The sequence below is a fragment of the Myotis davidii genome, unplaced genomic scaffold, assembly GCF_000327345.1.
Source record: "Myotis davidii unplaced genomic scaffold, ASM32734v1 scaffold652, whole genome shotgun sequence".
Taxonomy (NCBI): domain Eukaryota; kingdom Metazoa; phylum Chordata; class Mammalia; order Chiroptera; family Vespertilionidae; genus Myotis; species Myotis davidii.
Window position 1 is genome coordinate 79297 of NW_006284936.1, and position 11248 is coordinate 90544.

Genomic DNA, 11248 nt, shown 5'->3' on the forward strand with positions numbered 1-11248 from the left:
AAGGTAGGGGAGGGCGGGGGTAAGAGGGAGAGATCAACCAAAGGACTTGTATGCATGCATATAAGCCTAACCAATGGACACAGACACCACGGGGGTGAGAGCATGAGTGGGGGGTGAGGGGCAATGAGGGGGGATAATGACACATATGTAATACCTTAATCAATAAAGAAAAACACTTAAAAAAGAACCCATGTTATAGATATATACATTTATATCTAATGTATACAAATATATATTCACATCTAATATATATATATATATATTAGAATGCGCCAAATGTTACATATGACATTGTTATATGAGAGTTAAAAGAAAGCAAGGGTCCAAACTCTAGAAATTTAAGTAACAATTATTATTTAACCTCAAAAGAACTTTTAGGAATTCATATTAATAACTTTTAACATATAAATTTTCATTTAAAGATAAGCAATTCTTTTCTTTTTATTTCCATCTGTCAAAGTAAATTGAATTTAATACTTTATTTATTTAATTCAAAATAAAATGCATACTATGTATACTATGATCTTGTTCTTATAACATCATATCTGCCTATTCACCCACCTATTTTTCTATCTCTACGCAGGCATGAATATATGACTAGAATAACATTCTATCAAATTTAACACTGATAGTTTTTCTGAATGGAATAATTTCACGGGGTTAGTTCATTTTCTCCTACACATTTTTTTGTAATGTTAAAATTATTTAAGGATGAGTACGTATCAATTTTATTTGATAAACCCATGATATGATTACTGTAAACAAACAAAGAATCAGTGGCAGTATCATGCACTGGCAAGAGAAATGGACATGAAAATACAACACCTGAAGCTGAATAGAGCCCTATACAAATTAGATAGATATCGTGAAATTTTTCTGGACTACAGTTTCCTTACTGTTGACTGAGAAAGTTGAATGTAATGAGCTCAAAGGTTGCTCTCTGTACTAATATTACATGAATTTAAGTGGTTAATTCCTTCATCAATTTTAGGAAATATTTTTTAAAAATAAATGTATCATTTTATTCATCAATTATCTCAAGTATACAAGTTTTAATGAATAATGTTCTGTTTGTTTGCTATATGCTTTATAATTTAATTATATTACAAGCTACAGAGGGTGCTATATCCTTGACATTCTAAAGTACTGAATACCCAGTTTTATTTACATAAAATAATTGAAGAGTTTCCATAATGATAAGTACAGAAAGTCTTTTTGGTAGCACTATATACTGCTTCAAGTGTGAGAGGATATTTTAAATATTGGTATTTAAGGGAAGAAGGAAAGGAAGAAAAGGCTGCATATTATAAAGCTCTCCTCACTCAGAGTCTGTGTTAAAAACAAAATAAAATACTGACACACGTTCTTAAAATTACTAGGAAAATATTTGGATTTGCAGATAAACTAACATGAAAATGACAAAACAACCATAATTTGGGTTTTCATGGGAAATGTTACTTAGTTCCAGATGGTTTCAAAATTGAGTTTGTATATGTGTCTGTATTTTTTTGTCCACTTTCAGAAGCCTCTGTTACCTTGTCTGGGTACCTAACAAATGACTGTTTCTTACATTATGTTAATCTGTCCAAATGACAGCTGCCAGCAGGTATAATTTTCTGTTATTTGAATTTTACATAACTCTACAATAGAATGGTATTTATCCCTGTAAATTCTTTTTAAAAAATATTTTTATTGACTTCAAAGAGGAAGGGAGAGGGAGAAAGAGATAGAAACTTCAATGATGATAGAGAATCATTGATTGGCTGCCTCCTGCAAGCCCCCTACTGGGGATTGAGCCTGCAACCCTGGCATGTGCCCTGACCAGGAATCAAACTGTGACCTCCTGGTTCACAGGTCAATGCTCAGTCACTGAGCTATTATAACTGGTTGGGCTATCCCCATAAATTCTAATTCAGTGTCTCTGAACTTAATCAACACACAGCCTTTATAATGATGAATTATATTGAATTCATCCTATTTATTTGTGATGATCATATAGTTAGGAATGGCATTGCCATGCTGAGATGCTAATGTGATTTTGCCAATATAAGAGATGATACTAAATATATTTTGCTGAAAATTAAATGTTCTAGATACTGTATGACATTTACATATTATCATACCAAGAGTTTAAACAAATACTGAAATGCAGCTTTCACTTAAAATCAACTTACCTTTGCAATTATTACGGACTGAACTGGGTAACAAACAGTTGCTCCTAAAGTGGCCAATCCCAATGGATAAGCAATTTTCTTAAATCTAGAACCTAAGAAATTCAAACAATTAAACTCCTAATGGATGCTACCAGAAACCTGATGCTTTTATAATCTCAATATTCTCTTTGTTCCCATTAAGCCATCACCCTATGTTAAATTACACATTAGGTAATAATACCAATCAAGATTTTCTTAAGGATCACAGTTCAATTAATATACTTTAGTTTTCACATCCAATTTAATAAGGTATTCTCAATCTAACATGATAATTACCTATACAAAGGGGATTGATGATTTATTCTTTTTTAAACTAGGTATTTTTTTCATGTCCTAAGCCATGTTAAAGTGAAATGGACTTTCTTTATATATCCTTTTATGATTAAGTGTTTAAGAAGGTGAAAGATCCAATTAACTAATCAGCTAAGGACTTTAAAAAATACGTAACTCCTTCTTGTCATTAACTTAGGATAGTGAAGTGACAGTTTAATAATTGCAAGTAACTTGAGATAATCAATTCATTTCTAAAAGTGTCTTATCTAAGCACCTAAGGGTCATTTTCAAACCATATTGTACAGCAAAATCCTTTTTAAAACAAATCTTAGAGACAGACTGTCAGTAGCAACTTCATATATAAAACCTATAAACTTGAAACCACTCTGATTAGCCCACAGGAGGGAAGCCCAGTGTTGAGCCCCACCTGCATAGCTTTTCCCTACCCTATTCCTCATACCATCCCTAAACTTCCATTGAACCTGGGGTTCTGTAGAACAGGTTCTGTAGAACATCACTCTAAGCCATAGCTTGATTCCAACAGACCATTGTTGCAAAACAATATGTATCTTTAAATGCTTGTCTGGGTACCTTCGAATCTTTAAATATGATCTGGGTAGTTAGATGATGGGATTTGTAATTGGGGGTAAGTATTTTCATTCTCTGGAACAACTCTTACATCCCTTAATTTAAAATGAAACAGCCTATCTGATATATCAGGAAAGACCAAGGTGAAAAGTATCTGACAGTGTTTGCAGGCAACTTTACAGTTTAGGGAAAGTGAAAAGAAGTTTAAGGACTGGGAAAACCAAACATAAAGTTATCTGATAACAGATTCCAGACTGGTTCAGAGCTGTGACTTCCAACCCCATGTAATTTAGTTAGGGGACAACGACTGACAGCTCAGCTGTGGAGAGAGGATGAATGAAAGGTGACCAAAATGACTACTGATGCTTAGTAAGGGCTTGACTATGGAGAGGAAGCAGTAATGCCTGCTGAGAGGGTTACTATAACCAGAAATGGAAAATGGGAAAATACAAAATTCACCACATGCTTATGAAGAAAGTGATTTAAAGATGGAAAAAAAGTCAACAGAGTATGTCTAAGACTGCCATTGTTAGAAAGGCCTGCTTGCCAGGCTGGCTCTTGGCTGGCATCTGGGCACTTGCTTGGTAAGCAGTTCCTTACAATGACAGTAAACATTCCCTGATTGATAAGATGGTACACTGTAGCCAAATTGTTTGTATAAGTAATGTGGTTTATGATGAACAACTACTTTCCTTCCGGGAGTCTAGAATTTGCGAAGATGTTAGACAGACAATACATGACCAGCCCCAATAATAACCTTGGTCACTCAGTCTCTAAAGAGCTTTCCTGGTTGGTATCTGACATAATGTCACAAGTCATTAGTGGAGGATTTAAGTGCACCTTATATGGCTCCACTATGAGAGGACTCTTGGAAGCTTATGCCTGGTTTCCTCTAAGCCGTGCCTCATGTGCCTTTTCCCTTTGCTGATTTGCTATGCATCCTTTCACTGTAATAAATCCTAGCCATGAATATGACTGCAGGCTGAGTCCTCTCAGTCTTCCTAGCTAATGGGAAAACCTGGGGATGGTCTTAGGGACTCTCTACACAAGCAGAACAGTGGGACGGAAGGACAAATTTGGTAGAGATACAGAGTGCAAGAAGGGGGTAAGGAAAGAAAATATATCAAGTCTCATGTGCTAAAGCAGTGGTTCTCAACCTTGGCTGCACATTAGAATCACCTGGGAATCTTTTTAAAATCCTGATTTCTGTGCCTCATCCTCTGGAAATTCTGTTTCTTTGTTACGAATGTTGTGGCCTCACCCCATAACAAAGAAACAGAATTTCCAAAGTGGTGAGTCAGTTGCCTACTTTCCAAACTCCATTTTGAGATGGTTGATGTCAGTTCCAGGACTCTCAGGATCAGGAGGGAATACATTTTTCTCTCCTACGTACGTCAGTATCTCTGTCTCAAATCCTTAATATAGCCTCCAGAAAATTGGTTGTCATGACTAAGCAAGGAAAAGTAGTTTGAGTGGTTAGTTTTACATTACTGTAAAATTCTCAAGATCTTTTTCTTTTTGATAGCTAGAGATTCTTAAGACCTTTTAAAAATAGTTATCTACAAGATGGGAAACGATACATTACAATATAAATAGGAATAGCTGTATTTTTTAAAATATTATTTGTAAATGATCTTACTAGAAATTCACCTTTTTTTTGGTGTACAGTTCTATCCATTTTAATATATGGAATTATGTAACCACCATCATAATCACAATATGGAACAACTCTATTGCTCCTAAAAACATCTCATGCTATCCCTTTGTATTGACACCTTCTCCCTATTCCTAACCCCTAGAAACCACAGACATGCTCTTTAGCACAGTAGTTTTGTCTTTTTGAGAAAGTCATATAAATGAAATTATACAATACAGTGGGGCCTTGACTTACGAGTTTAATTCATTCCGAGACTGAGCTCGTTAAAGAGCTCATTAACTCAAATTACTCTATCAACTCAATGCAAAAAATCCGCCGAGAGACAGCTGGTATCTCAAAAAACTCATTAGTCGGGACACTCGTAAGTCAAGGCCCCACTGTATTAAACTTTTGGGGAGTGGCTTCTTTAATTCAGATTCATCAAGATTGTTGCATGTATCAATGGTTCATCCTTTGTTGCCCAGGTAGTATTCCTTTGTTTGATGTTCCACAGTTTAGTTAATTGCTGAAAGACATTTAGACTGTTTCCAAATTTTGGTGATTATGAATAGAATTGTTATTAACATTTGTGTTCATGTTTTTCATTTCTCTAGGGTAAATCCCCAAGAGTGGGATTACTGGGTCTCTTGGTGAGCATATCTTTAACTTTATGACAAACTATTTTCAGAATGACTGTACCATTTTATATTCCCACCAATAGTGTCTGAGAGTTTCAGTGGCTCTACATTCTCAAATCTACTTGGTATGGTTAGTCTTTTTAATTTAATTTAATTATATTTTTTGTGTGGGGGATGGAGGGCCAGAGGAGTGTGGGGGCAGGGAGAGGAGAAAGGGAAAGGCAGAAGGCAGGGGCGTGCTCCAGGGAGGGAGAGCCTTTTTAATTTTAGACATTCTAATAGGTGTGTAGTGGTATCTCATGTGGTTTTCATTTGCATTTCTAATAACTAATGATGTTGAACATTTCTGGAAATATGTATATTCTTAAAAACCCAAAAAGGTTTTAATAAAAGTAATCATGCTGTACTGTAGAATCTGAATGTTTTAAGGTAGCCTATCCTAATAATATTCAATAAAATATATGAGGTTTTCCTGTGACAATAAAATTCAGAAATTAATATACTGTAATTGAAAAAGAGAATATATATATATTTTTTAAACCCTACCTTTTCTTGCTGAAACCAAGCCTGCTAATCCTGAAACTGTAATCACTCCAATTTTCGGAAGAAAATCTCGTGGTGGATCCTTCAGATAAACATATGCATCTCAAGAAATCAGTGAAAAATTAATATAAATGACTTATACAACTGGGCATTCTACATAGGTATAATGCAGAACAGTTAGAGATAATAGCAAATGATTTAAACACTCTTCAAAAGAACTATACAAAATAATGATTTAAGCAGTGACTTAAAAGCTAGTTATAATAGTTACTTGTTACAAAATTAAATCTTCCTTCCAAAGCTGATTTCATATTTGTTTTCTTAACAATACAGGTTATTATTCTTCAATGAAATATGATGCTACAGTCACTACCTTAATATGGATTATTATAAAGTAAATTCTTGATTGTGTAAGTACTCTCTACATATAATAGAAATTATTCTGACCTTATCTACTCAAACATTGGTAGGATCCAGTAAGCACTGAAATACTTTCTTAGAGAACTTTAAATAATAGTTTAGGGATACATGTAAGCATTAAATCCTGCATGCCACTACTCCCAGTAACCTCAGAGCCGATGTTGATATTGGTTAAAATCAAGATGATCAGGCCCTGGTCGATTATCTCAGTGGTTAGAGCTTTAGCCCTTGGATTGAAAGATCAAGGGTTCAATTTCTGGTTAAAGGAGGCAACCAATTGATGTGTGTCTCACATCAATGCTTTTCTCTCTCTCTCTCTGCCCCCCTCCCTCCCTTCCATTCTCTCTGGAAATCAATGGAAAAAATATCTTCAGGTGAGGATAAAAAAAAATGATCAGGATGAGAAGTGAGCCTAGATAAAAAGTAGATGGAAAGTGTGCAGAAGACTAGATTTCTTGGCTTTTTATACATTTTATTTTTAAAAAATATATATTTTATTGATTTTTTTACAGGGAGGAATGGAGAGAGATAGAGAGTTAGAAACATCGATGAGAGAGAAACATCGATCAGCTGCCTCCTGCACACCCCCTACTGGGGATGTGCCCACAACCAAGGTTGATGCCCTTGACCAGAATCGAACCTGGGACCCTTCGGTCCGCAGGCTGACGCTCTATCCACTGAGCCAAACTGGCTAGGGCGCTTGGCTTTTTATAGATTTTAATTGTATTGGTTCTATGCAGTCCAAAGCCACACTCTTCTATCATTGTTAATTATTTAATGGCAATCAGTTATTTAACGATATTTCTCAAGATTAATGAGAATATAATTTGGAATTAATTCCCACAACATATATAAAATAATGATAATATATATACTGGTCATCAATATCAATATCATAGAGACTTTTAAAATTTTACCCTGATCTTTGTGTCCTCTATACATTTATTTTGACAACTGGCTTAGGTAAAAAAAATTAAGAACTTATATCTGATGCCAAACACCATTATCAAACTAAAGACTCAAACACATTAGCTCAAATATTCTAGGGTGTGACTGATTGGTATAGTGTTTCCTAATAATCAATAGCAAAATACTATGTATTTTAACTGCAAGTAGCACTTATTAAAAGTAACTAATAACAATGGAGACATGTTTCTAATTTATGCTTTATGAGTATATAATATAAACAGACAGTTTGACAGTTTGAATTCAGATGCTGCCACTTACTAATTATGTGGTCTTGGTAACCTACTTAATCTTTCTAAACCCCAGTTTCCTCATCTGCAAAAGGAGAATATTTAACCCCTTCCCCGGCAGAAACGTGTATACACGTTTTCGCAAAATGTTCTTTTTCAGTCGTTGACGAGTATACTAAGAAAATATGGTTAAAAAATATGGTTTATAGGAAGACGAGTTACAAACTGTTTTCATAACCAGCATCAAAAATACTATATAGCAGGAGGCAGCTGATCGATGTTTCTCTCTCATTGATGTTTCTAACTCCCTATCCCTCTCCCTTCCTCTCTGTAAAAAATCAATAAAATATATTTTAAAAAATAATAATAAAATAAAATACCAAGTCACAAAGTTGCTATAAAAAATTAGATAAATTATGTAAAATGCTTATCATAGTGACTTAGCATATAATAATAGCCAAATAAATTATAGATACTATTGTTTTGGCATTATTATTATAAAGTGCTATGCAGAGTATCTTTACAGTTATTAAAACATAATAATGGATAACATACTATGTTTATTTTTTTCACATTTTAACATTGCAAGTTAAAAAGACAATGGAACATTCCTAATTACAAGTGATTTACTCACCTACCTTTTCCAAATTGAACTGTATCCATTATCCCATTTTTCACAAAGACATACACACCCTAAGCAAAAAGGGGAAAAAAGGATATCTTCATTTTTTAAAATGTTGACAATTAGATCAAACAGTTGACATCACTATTTTATTAAAATGTTGACAGCATTGCAGCCAAATCTAAATCGAACTTTCCTATTTATTCACTATGAGGATATCTGTTGAACTTAGCTCTTCTTGATTTCTTTCTTTTCATTCTATTTAACATGGATAATACTTTACTATTTTCCTCATATTAAATAAGTATCGCCTATAAAATAATCAGAGCAGCTCAGACAAAACTTATTGCAGAAATACAAATATTTGTCATCTGATTTTATAATGGCCTAGAAAATTGAATGGAATTTAAATAAAGCATAAAGAGAGGTATATTTCAGCTTAGAAGCAATATCTGATTAATAAAGATGCAGCAGCAACAACATAAAGCCTAAAGAAAAGTACTTCATCTTCTCCTTTTTTAAAAGTGTGCATTAGAATGAGAAAAAAACCTAATTAAGACATTTATCTCAGGATAGAAATCATCCTACACAGGCTAGCCTCCATCTTGTTTTTAAATAGCAACATAAATTATCTACAAATCTAGATTAATTAACCCATGGAAGGATTAAAGCTTTAAATCAAATTTTTCATTTTACCTGTTTCCAACTAATTTATTTTGATGCAAGAAATATTGTTATACAAATTTATTGAGTGATAGGTACAATCTCAACTACAGCAGAAGAAAAGGAAGGCATGAAATGATTTTTCATAGTAATTCCACATAGACATGCTGTACTCCACTGAAGGAACCAAAAACACAATCTAAATGTATGGTCTCCTTCTCTAAAATAGCTGCTTTTAAACCATGGGACAAAAAAACAAGAGAGATTTTCTAAGCAAATAAAATGGAAAACAGTATATTAGATGGGAAAGGAATAAGTTATTGCTATTGAGATATCTTGGTTTTAATAACTTTGCTTCAGATATTTTCATGGTGCTCAGAGATGCACAGGTTTATTCTGTTCACTATGGTTTCAAGCTGTACAAACCAACATATACCCTAACTGCCATCAAACTACTTCTCTTTAGGGACTGCCTCTTAAGAAAAATTTCACCTTCACATTATACTTACTGACCAGGTGAGTGGAAAATCATGTAACTGTTGAAGAAACAAACTAGTAATTTCTTTTAGGAAAGTTTCCATAGCTAGGTTTAGAAATTCACTTTTACCACTGGGATTCGCTGTTATCTAAATTTCAAAATACCATTAAGGAGTAGGAATAGAAATTGAATTTGCCTTACATGATTCAAAGTTTAATGCAGAATGTAATCTGAGTCAGAATTAATTTTTAAAGAACATATTACATTTTTAGAGGAAAATGAGAGAGGAAACATTGTTTACATTGAAGATGCAATGCATTCAAAAGTGACCTTCTTCAACCTAATTGTTTCAGCATATTAACAAATATAAAGTTCTTTCAATCTTTCTTAAATTGGATGATAGTTAAATAGCAATTTAAGTATCTCACTAAACAATTTACCTCACTGAAAAAACAACTTTGAGACAATATGGAAAATTAAGTCTCAGGAGACTAAAGTATGAATCATCTAGTTGCTGGCATGATTCAGAGCCATTAGTTAAGATATTTCACTCTGAGATTAAACTATTAAGAGTGTGCAGTACAGAATTATTTAGAATTATTAGAATTATTTGACAGGAAATTAAAAAAAAATAACACAATATATTCACTGGATGTTTTAAATATCATCTAGAATAGCCAGAGTTCACAGATTTGGTATTTCAATCAGATCATTAGATTTTTCTTTTAAAAAGAATGGATTAGAAACAAAAAGGCACAAAGTTAACAATTGGCTAAATTTGAAGTAAATTAGTATAGCTATTAGGTCAGAATGATGAAAATAATGGTACCAGCATTATAATTATGACACTGACATTTGAGACATTGATGCTACACACTTATGTTCACCCAATGATAAAGCAACATCAGTACTGCATTAGCTTACTCCACTGCTGCTGAGTACTGCTGACTGAAGGCTAAGTATCAAAATAAGGTGAATTATATTTTGCCTCATAGCTCATTGTAGTCAAATTGATCTTATGAGCTAAACAAAACAAGTGAAAATTTTGCTTAGTCAAATAAGAAGCAATTAAAAAGTAATCTCAGAACTTCATGTAACAGGCCAAACAATGTTTTATACATGGTAGGTGACATACTAGGAAATGCTTGTTGAACTACTTTAATCTATGAAGTAGTGGTATGGTAGAATAAATATGGCCACAAATTATTTGCTGCTACTTGAGGGGTGGCATTTTTTCCTCTCCCTCAAAAAATTAGATTGGCCTTAGTAACACTAGAATGCTGTAGAGGAGACTTTCGTAAACATCTGAGGATAGGTAAGAAACTTGGCAAATTCTACCTAGGGCCTCTTGTAACATTTTCTGTAGGAGCCCTGAATTGCCCATATAAGTTATCTGGCCACCTTGCCTGAGAGGCCATGTGTAGGTGCTTTAGTCAACATTCCCAACTGAGCCCAGTGCTCTAGCATCTGGGTCAAGTTGCCAGACATGAGAATGAAGCTGTTTTGGACCTCTAGATCAGGCCATTCACCTGATGAATCCCACTGAGTGACCTCTGTGAACACCAGAAGAACACTTGTCTGAACTCCAATCCAATTCCTGATTTATAAAATAATGAAATATAATAGAATGGTTGTTGTTTTAAACCACTAAGCTTGGGGGTAGTTTGTTACACATCAATGGGTAACTGGAACAACTGGTATGCAATAGAAATAAGAAATAAGAAATCCTCTAATATTGAACAACTATTAGAATAGACTTACCTTGCACCAGCCAATATAACGACCAGTTGTAGTGCGGATGGAGGCAAAGCCCATTTGTAAATTACCAGGCTGCTCTTCAACATATTTAGATTGAAGAGGTGGTGAAGCATATATAGGGAGCTAGAGGCAAAAATAAATAAACAAACAAACTCCATGTCAAAAATATAAAAAATCTGAAATTACTTTTCCAACAGTATGGCAGAAGAAGAATCTTCAC

General features: G+C 33.8%; 1 protein-coding gene across 3 annotated transcripts in view; it reads right to left on the minus strand.

Annotated features, from left to right (window-relative positions):
- The window catches only part of APOOL (apolipoprotein O-like), a 123967-nt gene that overhangs the window by 49974 nt on the left and 62745 nt on the right, over positions 1 to 11248 (minus strand). For all 3 annotated transcript variants that reach the window (XM_006755198.2, XM_015558412.1, XM_015558411.1), the window contains exons 3-6: positions 11032 to 11151; positions 8146 to 8200; positions 5895 to 5993; positions 2175 to 2266 (exon numbers count right to left, since the gene is read on the minus strand). In XM_006755198.2, coding sequence (XP_006755261.1) covers positions 2175 to 2266; positions 5895 to 5993; positions 8146 to 8200; positions 11032 to 11151 — 366 coding nt within the window. The remainder of the gene's footprint in view (positions 1 to 2174; positions 2267 to 5894; positions 5994 to 8145; positions 8201 to 11031; positions 11152 to 11248) is intronic.